General features: G+C 37.1%; 1 protein-coding gene across 9 annotated transcripts in view; it reads left to right on the top strand.

Annotated features, from left to right (window-relative positions):
• Positions 1-15709, top strand: part of DMD (dystrophin) — a 978823-nt gene that overhangs the window by 628386 nt on the left and 334728 nt on the right. For all 9 annotated transcript variants that reach the window (XM_066314017.1, XM_066314023.1, XM_066314021.1 and 6 more), the window contains 2 exons: positions 8123-8224; positions 13410-13518. In XM_066314017.1, coding sequence (XP_066170114.1) covers positions 8123-8224; positions 13410-13518 — 211 coding nt within the window. The remainder of the gene's footprint in view (positions 1-8122; positions 8225-13409; positions 13519-15709) is intronic.

The raw sequence follows: 15709 nt of genomic DNA, 5'->3' as shown, positions 1-15709 counted from the left end.
TTTCCTTTTCAGGATAGACAGCTGCAATGGATAGATAGTGATTTCTCTGTGTGGGGAAAAATTACTATATTTCATCTCCTCTAGAAGTACAGAAGAAGCCCACAAATTTCTGATAGCCAGCAGGAAAACATGCTTTGGATAAAACATTTCATTCTGCAGAGTGATAGGGTTTGCAGTTTCAGGTGCTTTGCATGGCTTAAATTTTTCGATCTTCTTAGTTCCAGTTCTTTGTGGTGGATTTCCTCGTTCTTTTCTTTCCTTCCCTTTTCCAGTACTAGGAATAAGACATATTGGAGGGAACAGGATGATGAAAAACACACCAAGTTTTAAAAGATGTAATGTTAGCATATTTTACAAGCTGCACAAAGGCTGCACTCGTAGGTTTGCAAAGTAGTTATGAACTCAAAAATTGCATTTTCAGAAGAAAGAGGTTCTTCATATACTGGTCTTTCCTGTGTAGGGATTGTTCACCCTCCACAATATTTCAAAACTTTGCCACATAGGTCAAGAGTTATAGTTGTATCAATTTTACAGATTCTTATTAAAATCACATGTCTTTTGTTTGCATACTTTACTCTAAAAAGCTGAATGTATGTCACAATATTCTTTTCCACATTAAAATAGCTTCTAACATGGGTTTGATATCAAATTTTATTCTCACACATTAAAAAGATCAGTCAGTTAATGTAATAGGGGAAAGAATTATTATTTTATTTAATCATTAAAATCACATTTTTAGAGGCAGATGCATAAAACTGTTTGTCCACTAGTTACAGAAAAAATTTAGTGTTAAACTAATTTTACGCTATTTCACTTATGTTACTAATGGAAAGGTATTTAAATTGCTTCAGGGGGTTATTTTGTACAATTTTTCATAAATATCTAAGATAGGAAGGTGTATTTAAATTCTTTAATTCAGATGTTCACAGAGCATTTTATTTCTAGAGATAACTGAAATATTCAGAAAGTTATCAAACCTTTTCATCTGTTACATAAAAAAGAACAGCAGTAAGTGTTGCCTTTCCTTCAATTTTATCCAAATTGATTAAAGTCTTTATTCAGGAAGTTTAAATACTGGCAACTGCATTCTCCCCCAGTGGGTTAGGTTTCAACTCAAGATGGCCACAAGAACTCTTTATAGCATATCTTGCATGTATTCTAATAATATTGTGTAAATATCTAAAGTGACTCCAAGAATGCTGTTGACTCTACTATCTGACCTGCCATCAAGATCTGATGCTTACTGTGGTGTAGCTGAACTTTGATGTATTTTAATTAAGTCTCCTCTGACGATTTTTCTTTGTGGTGAGACTTACCTTGTTATCCTCGTCCCTGAATGGGAATATGCAGGGTTGAGTCAAAGGAAAAGATGAGGTCACTTTTTAGAATCAGAATTCTTGAAAATGGGAACATAGTCATTATTTTTATCTACTGCCTTTTTTTTTTTTTTTATGTGAGGAAAAATTAAGGTATTCAGAACCTCATTGCTTATTTATAGCTTTTTCTGTAATGTGTGGGAGTAGTTTGAAAAGATAGGTGTGAATGTTTGCTGGAATTTCACATTTACAGCTGTTACTAAAGAAGAATAATGTTGTAGGTGACTCCTTTCAAAGGGGAATTGAGGACCCTGTACACAAACTGGATCCATCCCACAGGGAAGTCTTTTGCCTCCCTGGGGTCCAGATAAGAGATATGATTAAGTGACTCCCTCCTCTCTGATTATTACCCACTTCTGGTCGTCCAAGTCAGCAGTGACAAGAGGTTCTAGAGCAATCAAAAAAGACTTCAGGGCACTGGGAGGACTGGTTGAAGGGACAGGAGCAGAGGTGGTTTTCCTCAATACCTTTGGTAGCAGGGAAGAATGTTGAAAGGTCCAGGACAACTCACCTGATCACTACATGTCTTAAAGGTTGTTGTCATTGAGGAAATGTTGACCTTTTTGATCATGGGGTAGTTTATACGGCACCAGCCCTATTGAAGAAAGATGGAATTCATTTGTCTGAAAGGGGGAAATGTTTGCAGTTTGCAGACAACACTGAGCTGGGGAGGAGTGTTGATCTTTAGGAGGGGGGAAGGCTCTGCAGAGAGATCTGGACATGTTGGAGCATTGGGCTAAGGCCAGAGTCTCAACAATGTCAAGTGCCAGATCCTTGCACTGTGATCACAACAGCCCCAGGCAGAGCTGCAGATTGGGGGAAGAGTGGCTGGAAAGGTGCCCAGAGGAAAAGGAGCTGGAGGTGCTGGTCAACAGCAGCTGAACATGATCCAGGTGTGCCCAGGGGCCAGGAAGGCCAATGGCACCTGGCCTGGATCAGCAATGGTGTGGCAGCAGGACCAGGGCAGGGATTGTCCCCCTGTGCTGGGCACTGGTGAGGCCACACTCAAATCCTGTGTCCAGTTTTGAGGCTCTCACTCCAAGAAAGGCTTTGAGGGGCTGGAGGGAGTCCAGAGAAGGGAACAGAGCTGGGGAGGGGTCTGGAGCACAGGTCTGATGAGGAGCACTTGTGGGAGCTGCAGTGGTTTAACCTAAAGAAAAGGAGGCTCAGAGAAGATCTTGTCACTCTCTTGAACTCCCTGAAAGGAGGTTGTAGCCACCTGAGAGTCTGTTCTTCTCCCAGGCACCAGTGACAGGACAAGAGGAAATGGTCTCAAACTGAGCCAGGGGACGTTCAGGTGGACATCAGGAAGAATTTTTGCACAGAAAGGATGGTCAGGAATGAATATGCTGCTCGGGGAAGTGGTCACCATTCCTGGAAGTGCTCAAGATGCTCAAGTTCCTAGCACTTTGTGCCATGGGTTAGCTGGCATGGTGGTGTTTGGTCAAAATGTTGCCTGGAATCAGAAGAAAAACTTTTCCAAACAATGTTAAAGTGCTAATGTAAAGAGCTGTTCTTAAGTGAAAGCTTTCAGGTATGCAAATACAGCTATGCATACAAGCAATATACAATTTCTACAATTTTTATAAGATTAATTAATTAGTCTATCTAGCAGGTACACTCAACAGGAGAACAGTTGCCCTGGTGACCCACCTTTGGGCACTTTGGAGCATCTCCAGGGGTTTCCTGTTTTGTCTCTCAAATGCTGGTGCAAAACAAGATGTCCTTGTTAGAAATTCTCTTCTTGAAAATAAGACTAAACAGAACTTCAAAGTGTGAAATAATGTATTAGAAAGAGTTAGCTATTGTTCTAAAGCATGAAAAAAGATAAGAAAGTTCTAGAAATTATAAAACTATATATTAAGAATCTATAAAGCTACAAATAAATTAAAAAACTAAAAACCTTTAGGCATCAAAAGTTTGGACTTGATTGTGGAGGTCTTTTCCAACCTTAATGATTCTATATGCATGATTAAGAAGATTCACCCCTGAGAATACTCATTACAAGTTACACTCTTCCTCATCTAAATTACAAGAAAAAAATGTTTAAATGTAGTTTCCTGTTATCAAGTTAAATATATATGGAGATTTATATCAGGTTATTTCATAAAAGCTTATTTGAAATTAAAGACACCTACATAGTTTTAGATTTTAGATTTTTTATATTTGCTTGTTACATGTCCCTGCCTTGTCTTGATCACTAAAGGGAAATTAATTCATGGCTCTCTTTTCCTGTGAATAAATTCTCTTCTTTAATTTTCACTTAATGTACTATCTTGCTAAAAGGAGGTCATGAAACAACTTGAAACTGGAAACAAGAGGTTTTGAAACAACTCAGTATATTAATTTCAAAGTTTGGGGTTTTTTTAATTTGAAACCTGTAAGTAGGATTCCATTTTTGCGTTGTATTTCACTGTGAAGGCACCCTGAGCTTCTCCTACTGTCCCTGCAGAGTATGTCCAAAGGATGTAAGCTCATGGGGAAATTGATCCCAGAAGTGTTACCAGAGTTACCAGTGCTTTTGATTCTTAATACAGACCAATACACAGTCAAAAATGCTGCTGATATGTTTATAGGCAGTTGATCAGGCCTCCTAATATATGTGCAGCATATGTCAAGCAGCCTGTCTGTGTCTGCTAGGATAGTTTCCATCTCTTGGAATAACATATGCCAAGCCATCAAACTTTATCTTCCATTGGCATACACACCAGAGGTTTAGTCAATATATTGGTTTCAGCTAGGGAATATGAATTTTCTGAGTTCTGAGCTATATCAATAAACTTTCATAGTCCAGATGGGACTGTAGACAAGTCCTTGCCACTTTTTCAGCCTGTGACTTTGCTCAGCAGGTTGAATTGGCATGTTGTTTGAAATGCAGAAGCCACTGTGGCTTATTCAGCAGCAGGCTTTCATCAGTTTGGATGCACTACTTTAACACCCCTGAAAATTCACAGATAGTGCGTCATGGAAAAAAGGTAGCCTCTGATTCTTGTTTATACTTGTTTGAGAAACAGCAGTTTCCAGTGATGATGTATTTTAATTTGCAATGTGTGTGAAAAATTTAATTAGCATATTCATCATCCAGCCCAGAAGCAGTATTACGATTGCTTTCCCAGGCAGTTCATAAATTGTGCAATTCCAGCAGTCAGCTCTGTCTCCCAGAGACAGCTCTGCATCCTCCCACAGCAAGCAAAGTGATTCTGAATGAGGAGTTGATCAGGACTTTAAAACAAATGTGACTTTAGTATTCTCTAAACACAGATGGAAATGAGCACCTACAATTCCTATTACGTTCGGCAGTAGCCTGTCCTGTGTGATGGTGAGAGGTCAGATTCTGCTCTGGGAATATGCTCTTCTCCTGGATCCTGCACAGCCTAAATATTAACTATGGACTTTTTGTGAGCAAACCATTGGAGGCTATATTGTAGTTGTTACCATTTTCTTCTTTTAGGGAATTAAATGATGGAGCAGAATCCTGTAACTACTCTCTTGCCTGTCAACCCTATTAATAGGGTGTCACCTAGCAAATGGATTTGAAATTGCTGGAAACTTGTCCACTGGACAGGATTCATCCAGGGGCTGTCCCATCAAGCAAAGAACTGGGCAAAGAGCTCCTTCAAAGTTACTACAACAATTTCATGTCTGATGTGCACTTATTTAAAATAATTTTGTTATGTTTTTAATTGATGTTGGGATTAATGGGGGACAATCAAAGTATTTGCTGCTCTGACAGATTAGATACCTGTTAATTTTAGCAGTGTCCAAATGGATGCCAAGGTACTGAGAATCTCTTTTTCCCCTGTACTCTTACCTCTATTTTTATTGCCACATATATCTCAAAGAAGCATCATGCTGTGTTGGATAGACTTGGACAATGCATTTTGGCTCAGGTCAAGGCCACTGAATTTGAAAGATCAGACTCCATATGGTTTGTTCAGGTAACTCCAGAAAATTCTGGAGCAGAAGGAATCAGTAATTTAACAACTCAGCATATTCCATCTTCCACATTGGTTACAGCCTGAAAGAAAATGGTGTCTGTGCTCCTATCTCAGGTTTTTTGCTCACCTGAGATTCAGGTGGTTGAGAGTCTTTTGCCCTCTGAGAGGCCTGAGCCTAACGCAAGAACGAGACGGAGTCTTCAAGGTCTTGTTTTTCAAGGTTTCTTGTGTTGTTTATTATTTCTTATCTTAAAATTCTCTCTGTGCCCAGCCAAGGTCTGTTCAGATGCTCAGACACAAGACAACTGCCCTTGTGTTGGGATGTCGCAGTCTTCTTATACAGATAATTACGTGTCTTATTTACAGTTATGTGCCTAATACCTGTCACAGGGTCACCTCTTCTCTGACCCAATCTCCTTAAACTACTTTGTGCCACCGTCACAGCAGGACGTAGAGGCCAAGAAAGAAGAAGAACAACCCAGGTCACTGCCCTAAACCCTCCATCTTGTTCTCCATTCACCTCCATACTAAGAACCCCAAAAAGACACCATTTTCCACCTGGTGATAAACTAAACCACTGTCTGTCACACCTTTGTAACTTGTAATTCCTCTCTCAGCATAGGAAGTTTCTTCCCATTGGCTGAAGTCAAAGACTGTGTCTTCCTGGGCTCTGTGCCAGAGTCTACTACAACCCCCCTGTACAGATTCCAGACCCCTCTGTACAGGTCTCAAACCCTCTTGCTCGGGTCCCAAACTTCTTTACTGAGGTCTGTGATCTTCCAGGGCAACCAAATGGATGCCCTGGACTCCGATACTCCTAGACCTGTCCAGCGTCCAGATGGAAAACAAAGTCCAGCGAGGGGGAAGGATTCAGAAATCCACTTCAAAGGCACATTCATGCCACAGGTTAAACCTTCAGCATAAGGCACATCCATGGTGCTCTCGGTATTCTTGGACTCCAGGGGGAATTGTAAAGTGATTTTCCTGCTACAGAATTTGTTATGATAACTGATGCTGTCATAAAAGAAGATGAGTGTTTGAGACATGTAGAATAACACAACAGGAAATATTAGCCAAATACTGCAGATCACTTTAAGAAAAAAAAATCAAAAACCCCAAAACCAACAATGAAAGAACTAAGTAACAATTATTAAAATGACTAGCTTTCATTAAGATAGGGAGAAAATTACCTCTTCATTAACACTCCTTGATTATTATTTTTTCTTTATGTGCTGAGTAGGGAAGTAGAAAGTTAACATAGTGTTGAAACAGAAAGAAAATAAGACTTTAATGAGGGTTTTATCAAAAGGTTAATAAACTCTCATCCGCCTCAATGTCTCAGTTTTGCTGTTCACTTCTTTCCAGTGCCCATGTTCTATGAATCTTTACAGTTATATTTCATTAACATTGAAATGCGTAATTAAAAAAAAGAAGAAATGGAAACATGTTTTAAATGTCATTGCAAGAAATCAGATAAGGTTTAATTCAATGAAAGATGACACTGATTTTACTAAGCCTTTATTTTTAGTGGCTGTCCATAAATTTTTTCAAGTAAAGTTTCAGGGAGCTGTGTAGATATACTTTATATGTTGAGTTTAAACATAGGACCAAAATGGCCCCTTTTTGGGACTTAAAATTTCATAGATTTCAGCATGTTTATTGCATTAAAAAGAACATCAGATTTTCACCAACAAGATGATGTGTTAGCTCAGATACTGACATACCTGGCATATAATCTTGTCTGCTGTCACGTTTATGATAATTAAGAATGTGGACAGAAATTTAAGTTAAAACTCAGTGGGTAGTCAACAATACTGATTAGGATAAGATAAGCAATCTATATAGTAAGTGGGTGAAGAGAGAGCAAAACAAAAAGATCCAAGCCAATTCATTTTGATAACTCAGGTATTATTTCACTTTTATTATTAGAAATAGAATATAAATATACCATGGATCTTGGAGCTCCAGATGTAGTTTATCTTTTACAATTTTCAGTATGTTTGGATATTTTTGTCTGTTTTGGTTGGTTGGTTGGTTTGGTTTTTTTTGTCTTAATTGTAGAGTTTTCCCATTATTTATTTGGTCAGTGCCTGGCAAAATGAAGCTGCTGTATGTTGGGAGAGCTTATTTGGAATTTCCCTATGTTAGCACATGGATTACACCTTTCTAGATTAAAAAAGAAATTGCTAGAGAATATGCTGTTGTTGATTCAATAGGGTGTTATTGTTAATGGTAGGTACCTCCCTGTAAATTTACCTGTCACAACTTCTGTGCTTTTCTTTTTTATTAATTTCTGTAAGTGCTTTTACTATGTAAGTGGTAGTTTAGTACTCACAATTGCAGTCTTCTTTCAAAATTTTTAATGCTTCTAAACTCAGTATCATTGTCGCATCTCTTTAGATGGTTTTAATGTCAAGTACTGTATGAACAAAATGTTAAAAAGTGCACTTTTCATCAGCTGGTAGTGTAAAAGAGACAAAGCAACAGAGCCTCTTAACTGAGATTTCTCATGCCTTTCTTACTATGAATTTGTGCTAGCTTTTTATTCATTTTATTGAAACCTTCAAGATGAAGTGACCTACCACTGTTTATTTTGGTAGCATTACTCTTTTCCATCCCTCTTTGCTTTTGATTTTTCAGGTGATCCTCTTTGTCCTTAGCTGCCACTATCTTTGTGTTTACCCCCACACCAATTCTGAGCTGAAACTTGTCTACTGACATTTTACAGCTTCCCATAGACTTCTAGTGCTATTCAGTCTTACTCCTTATGCTGTGGTTAATCTAGATTGCTGTGTTTTTATTTTTCAGGAAACTGAAGCAGCAGTGCAAGCTAAACAGCCGAATGTGGAAGAGGTTTTGTCTAAAGGGTGTCATTTATATAAGGAAAAACCAGCTACTCATCCAGTAAAGGTAATGAAGCAACCTTTAGCAATATTCATTACTATGCAATAGGTTATGCTTCCCCTGTTGTACACTTGTCCTTGATGTGCTCTGTTTAAAATCAATAAAAGAACCTGGCACATGACATTTGTTCTGTTGTGCGATGGCATAGCCAGGAAAAATATAATGTTGCTAAAAAACTTTTGCGTATTGTGATGGTAATATTGTTTTTGACATTAAGATTGTTTTACTTATTCAAGAGTAATTCACACTGAAAGCAAATGTGATTTTGGTGTGTAATTAACACCAACATGTAACTATTAATAACAACGTGTAACTTGTTTTTAAACTCTTTTAAATTTCACTTTCAGAAATTTTGTCATTAAAAAAATGAGCAAATTTTCTAGAAAAGGTAAGAGGTAAGTTATAAACAGAGTACTTTGTGGGGTTTTTTGGGTTTTTTTTTTCAATTTGAAGGAAAGAACACATGGTAATATAGAACTTTCTCACTCAACTTCTGTGCCAAATTTTATCTAGAATGACTGATTGGATTGTGTTTTGGAGCAGAGGATTTACTGTTTGGAAGGCTATACCTCCCAAGCACTTCTCTTTTAGAAAAATGTATTGTAGAATCCTTTTCCTCAGCTTACAAGTAACTCATAAGAGGATATTTTGCACACTTTTTCTAAGGATTATGAAGACTTTCACTGAGACTAAAGTGTCATTTTCTAAACTGTGGAATCTTGAATCCATCAGCAAGCATCCTCCCATGTCTGGTTCAGCTGCTTTTCAAGCAGGAGACCAAACTGGTGAGGTCAACCAGAGCTTGGTCTGGTTTCTAGTATTACAACTACTAATTAGGTATCTGTAAACATGATGATTAAGAAACGGTAATAGTGGTTTATTGATTATATTAAGTATCTATTACAATTGCTTCTCACTAGGCCTAGTTTACTAGAGTTTACCAGAGAGAGTAAATTTGTATTTAGAACTTTTCAAAATGTACAGCACTCCAAAAGCACAATTGACAGAAAAAGGATTTTTTCACAAAAATGAGATGTCTGTAGGTGATCTCTGCAGTGAATTTCTTGTTTTTCTTGTTTTTTCTATTTAGTTGCTATAGTTGGATTATTATTTTCCTAATTCTACAAAATTTCCTCTGAATTACTTGTATATCCCACCAGCAGATCTCCATTCATGGGAGCACATAAGTTAACTGATATCCACTTTAAAAAACAATACATGTTTAAGAATTATTTGGGGTTTTGTCTTCTTTCCTGAACAAAAATGCTTAGGAGTAATTATCCCCTTTGGTATATGTGCATTTTTAATTATCAGTTCTCCTCCACATGATAAAATGCTAGAAGAGGTAAACTCAAGGTGACTTGAGTGGGCAAAAGCAAGACTCTGTTGGGTGTTTTCCTTGGCTAATAAACCCCTGTTTTGCTGGGAACTGAAATGTTTTCTACACACTGAATGGATGATGGAACAAGAATAATTCCGCAACAACTGCATTTACTCATTTTGTGTGACTTCAGCTGCAGTCTTTGGGGATTTTATTCCACATTTTAAAAAGCAAAACACTCAAAACAACAGAAAGCTAGAGGTTTTGACTTTCTAGATTTCTTAATTGCATATAAAGAATCACAGAATGAATGCTGGCATTTTCAAGACGAAGAGCTAGTACTTGTCTTATGTAAGAATGATAGAAATATAAATGATGTTGAAATTATTCTGTTTAGTCCAAAATTCTGACATAGAAATATACTCTGTCTACATATTTTAAATGTTCACATCAAAGACTGAAACTTGCAAATTTTTACCAGATTTACTGGAAGAAGATGACTCTTTAAAGATTATAATGTTCCTTGAGTTGTAGTTTTGACGCTGATATTATAAGATGTATCTTACAGGAAATTAGTAACTTGTGGAGTAGTGCATATTTAATTTTTAGTCTCTCTTTGCATTTCACTCAATTCTTTACATTCTCTAGTTCATTTAATTGTGGAACTCGTGAAGGTAATTTCTGGTTCAATGTCTGTCTAGAGCAATAAGTTGTAAAGCAGTGGTTATATGCTGTCAGGACTGTTGAATTGCTTTCTTCCTGCTGTAGGTAGGTTTTCTTAAGTCATCATTCTTCCTGAGTGACTTTCAGCACAGTCTGCTATTTATATGTTTCAACACAGCCTTTTTGATTAACATCAAAATAATTTTCTACAAAAAAGATATTTTGTGGAAGCAAAAATAATTTTTACTCAGATAAAAATGTTTTTGGAAGATATGAGTACCTTTGCAAACCTAAGAACTCAAAATTTTAGAAAAATCTTTAATAAAAGCTGCTCTGGTACCCTCAATTTAGGCTGAACTCTGCTTAATTCAGTTCAGGATATGGACATCACTCACAGTGCAAGCAGCAGTTTAATACTTAGACTCATAGTTTTTGTTTAGTGTGTGGAACAGAAAAAAAAAAAATTTCATGCCCTCTTTAAAAGCATTAATTACTTGTCTAGCATTGCTGACAAATGTTTAGATTATTTAGTTCTTTGCTCTTTTTCCACCATTGTCTCCTTAGTGCACCACAAATCTTCCTATTCTTTTCAATAAATGAAGTAGAGATCCTAGTGACTTATTCTCACCGCGAGCCTTTCCTGTGCTCAAAAGCAGTATGTGCCAGAAAATTAGAGATATCCCTGCAATTTATGTGCATTTTATCTGAAATAATGTTCATAGTTAAAATTATTCTGGCATTTCCTAATGTTTAGCTGCTTATCTTTGCAACCTTTATAATATATTCCTATTATAGTATTTTGAATGTAAATTAAATCCCATGGATTTGTATTGACATGTACTTAATCTTATCTCATAGTTATGTCACTGAAATAAGTATATTTTCACACCTTCACTAAGCAGACTAAAATAGAATTTTGCAATGCAAGTCTGTGAAAACATTTTTGTTGGCAAATGAAATCCTTGTATATGCTGATTCAAGAGTCAAGAATGGGATGAGATGTGTGATCCTTTAAGCACTAGCACTTTAATAATCAGACCTATTCACTTTTGTAAAATGGATTTCATGCTTTTGGAATGCATTTCTGTAAAGCTTTTGAAGGTGAGGGAGAGAGAGGTTACTGCTGGTGTCAGTGGCAATAGAAAGAATGTAAGCCCCAATCTCATGATTAACAGCACTTAATCAGAACAGTTTATTCAGGAAAGGATTTCTGTGCCAGTGGAAGAGCTGTGGTTCCCTTGCCACAGCACTCAATTTGTCTTTTCCTCTGGTGGGTGAGAAATAAGTAGTATGGAATTTATTTTCATTGTCCTCAGTCTTGAATGTAAAAGACTACATTTCTCTCTCTAAATATTCATATCTAATTTTAGTGCTGTCAGTAAGATTAGTCCACATAAGGATGTCAACATCTCTTAAATTGCACCAGTGCTGACATTTAAAAAAAAAACCTATAAATTATGTGATAAGTGCAGCATATTTGGATGTTCATGTTTGTCACCAGAGCTCTACAGTTGTAATTACAGCAAAATGGTTGTGCTCAAAGAAGTTACCATTTTAATGCATGCAAGTTAATTTATGCCAGATGCAAGATCAAATTGTAATCTTGATAGAAGGATTTAAGAACTGGTTGCTTTCTCATTAGAGGTGTAGCTGTTGCCCCAGACAACCACTACACTCTAACGTGTGTGGTGGGCATGTTTTATATTTGGCTGTTGCTGGAAAGAGATCTCTGGCTCATACACATAAGAATGATTAAGTCATGACAAGGACCAATATTAGGATCATGGGACAGAGGCCAACTCCTGGCTCTGCATGGGATAGCTCCAGAATCACCTCATGTGCCTGGGAGTATTGTCCAAACAGTTCTTGAGCTCAGACTGGCTTGGAGCTCTGACCACTTCCCTGGGGAGCCTGGTCTGGTACCCAACCACCCTCCAGGTGGAAATTCTTTTCCTGATGTCTAAACTTGATGTCTAAACAGAGTTTCTGTGTGTGTGTGAGTACACGCATACTTCAATTTAATGGGAATTGTTCTCCATCTCTCTTCTAGTGACCTCTGTCATCTTAGACTCGAGTTAATTAAGTTCCTTTCTTAATAAGCATTCTGGTTCTATCGTGACTGGATTGTGATTTTGACTATATATCTCATTGTGGATTGAAACCATAGAATGCTAAAAGCCTTCCTGAGCTGCATTGGTACTCTGTGCTGCTTTTTGTAGCAGAGAATCAGAGACAAGCTTAAAAAGAAATGCTGTCTTCATTTCAAGAGTTTAGACATGTCAGCATAGAATTAGCAATTCTTCATCCTTCTTTACAGTCCTTAAAGCAAGAAAAAAAAAAGAATTAGACATTTTCAAGTCTAAATGCCTCTCAGGGTTATCTGAGGACTGGTGTTATTCACACTCCAGACTTTCATGCAGGTTTTGTTTAAAAGTTAAGCCATTACTGTGCAGGACTATGTGATTACACACTGAAGTTTATGGCACCCTGAAGACTCCTAGGACATTTTTTTTCTTTTAGTTTAATAGGTAGAAGAATAAATTCTGCATTTGATGCTGGAGGTTGCAGAGGTTCTATTGAAAGGCTTTTTGAAATTCAGAACTTACTTTTCTATTTAATTTAAAAAATTATCATCTTATGTTCACAGTGCTTAAAAGCCAAACCTCTCAGGCTGGGGGGCTGTCCTTGGCAGGGTCAGGATCAGGCCAGGGCCAAGGGGACAGGCTGAGGTTGGTCCAGGAAGGCACTCTGTGGTCAGGGTCAGGCACCTGTGCAGGTTCTAAGTTTGCTCCGAGCTTCAGCAGCCAAACTTTGAGAAGATAAGATGCTTTTAGGGCCCTGACACCAGTAAACTGTTTTGTAGCACAGCTGGAAAAGATATTGTCTCTCTCCCCCATTTGTGAAAATTCGTTGCTGTGTCTTTTTCGTTTGTATTTTTTTAACTTCAGGTGATCTACCAGGTGAAAAAGAATCCTCTTATTTTATTTTTCATTTATTGACATAGCATTTACATTTGTTTACATTACAAATCCACATTGGATGAGGCCCTGAGCAAACTGTTATATTGGGTGGCATCTCCTCCCATGGTGGAAGGAGAGTTGGAAATGGACAATCTTTAAAGTACCTTCTAACCCAAGCAGTTCTGTGATTCTGTGATACATTAATTTATGTATTATACATTTAATATTTTGTTATTTTTTGTTCTAGAAAAAATTAGAAGACTTGAATGCTGACTGGAAGGCAATACACCTCTTAATTAAACAACTAAAGGAAAAGCCAGCATTAGCAGCATTTGGCCATCTATCTTCAGGTGTCTGTAAGTGCTTTAGTATATGTATTTTTTAAATTAATTACAAATCATGCTGTAAAATGAAAATGGCTGGAGATTGTCTAAGTTAATTCTGCATCATTTAAAGTGCTACTATATCACATTCAAGTTGTTTTTTTTATCATTGCCTTTCTATTTTATGCAATGTATCCCAGAAGACAGATTATGATTTGATGAAAAGATTGCAGAATACTTTTGAAATTATTACTATTTCAAAGTAATTTTTCTTTCATTCCATGAAGAGGTGATTTTGAATTTCTGCATATACTAATGGAGGAAATATTACAAAGGGACAAATTATTTAAATTAAGAAATAATACTATTATAGGTCTACTATCTGTAGATTGATCACAGAATGATATTCTGAAATTATTACTGATGGGGCAATAAAATGAGACTGTTCCAAAACAAAGCTTTTTTTTTTAACAGAGGAAGTCATATGACAACATGGTAGGAAGAATTCTGCAGTTAAACACTAAGTCTGTGATTTATATTTCTTCATGTCTTGCATTCATGAATACGCAACAAAACAACTGATCTCTAATTTATTTTGACAATATTTATATTCGATTATTTTCATATCTCTTTGTGTCTTCTTGTTCCCTACAAGGATTACAAACTTTTTTTCCTTGATAAATGGATTTTATTTCCCAGGGCTTTCCTTTAAAGTGTAGTGATTAAGCATGGGTGCAAAACACTCAATGGAAGCACTGCACTCAGTCTGACTTTCTAAAGTCTCCAAGATTCTTTACTTGATATTGAACAATTTCAGTTGCTTGAATGAAGAATGTAACCTATAGAATTGGAAAGCTGCTCATCATATGTGGGAGCAGAAGGAAATCTGTCCCCCAACCCCTGTCAGATTGCCTGTAATTCAGGCAATCATACAGCTGCAGTAATCACTTGGAGTTGGATTACATGTTGGTTGTTGGCCCCTCTTGTTTTTAACATGTTCTAGTGGGTAACATACAAGAAAAGCTGAAATTGCAGAATTCTCTACTTTCTAATAGTGCTCCTCTAGGACAAGAAAGCAGAAAACCCTTGTTTTCAGAGTAAATAATTGCTCCATAGAGAGAATCCAGACATTTCAATACCAGAAGACAGCCCAGCTCCTGCCCAAATAGCATGTATGAGTTCAGGAAAAGGAGTTGTCTTGCTCATGACATGTCGAATCTTACAAAAAAGGAATTATTGTTTGGGTTTAGTCCCTTAGAACTGCTGTGGTTCCAGTGACAATTTTTTTCAATTTTTTAAAAAGAGCCAAGTACCACTGCTATAGTTTGAAACTACTAGTACAACAGCATTCTTGCTTTGCATGATTTTGTTCCGAGGCATTTTATAGGAATTCATGTAGTGGCGTTAGGGATATGGAGATGTGTGATCATTTTTTGCTGTGCTAAACTTGCTATGTCAGTTTTCTGTGTGAACAGGTTATGTCAGGTTCCAGAGGGAAAAAGTGTTGGCAAGCTTCGTGTTTGCTGTTACAAAAGAAATTGTAATACTGGAACAAGAGTGTAGTAGTGCAACATGGAGTAATAATACAATATATTTTTATATTACCTCATCTCTAGCTGAAGAATTTCAAAATTACTCACTTTAATGCAAGATGTGGTCTCTGACTGCTAACATTTCTGAGACCCAGCAATGGAATTATGCATGCAGAAAATGAAAGCAGAGGTGCCCTATAAAGGATTAAGCAGGAAGTAAGACTGATTTCCCTTCTGTTGTCACGAGCACTAAAAATTTGAACCTGTGCTTATAACACTACTTCATAATTTTTCTTGATTTCAGTCAGTTTACTGTGATCACCTCATAATAGGTGAATTGACATAGAACTGTAGAGTTCAAAAGGAACCAGGGGAGACATCTATTCCTTTTGCTCAAAGCACAGTCGATTAGCACAGGTTGCTCGGGGTCATGTCCAGTCAGGTTTCTAATATCTCCGAGGATGGAGACTCTACAACCTCTCTGGGAAACTTTTTCCAGTGTTGAGCAACTCTGACAGTGAAAAGATTTCTTCTATTCAAATAGAATTTCTAGTATTTCAATATTTTCATGGTGCTTCTCATCCTGTCTCTGGGCTTCCCTGAAGACAGTCTGGATCTGTCTTTACTCCTCCTATCAGGTATCTAAATACATGGATATGATATCCCTGAGCCTTTTCTTCTCAGCTTTCTAC

The sequence above is a fragment of the Sylvia atricapilla genome, chromosome 2 (assembly GCF_009819655.1).
Source record: "Sylvia atricapilla isolate bSylAtr1 chromosome 2, bSylAtr1.pri, whole genome shotgun sequence".
NCBI lineage: Eukaryota > Metazoa > Chordata > Aves > Passeriformes > Sylviidae > Sylvia > Sylvia atricapilla.
The sequence above is the reverse complement of the archived record's forward strand: the minus strand, read 5'-3'. Positions and strand labels throughout refer to the sequence as shown.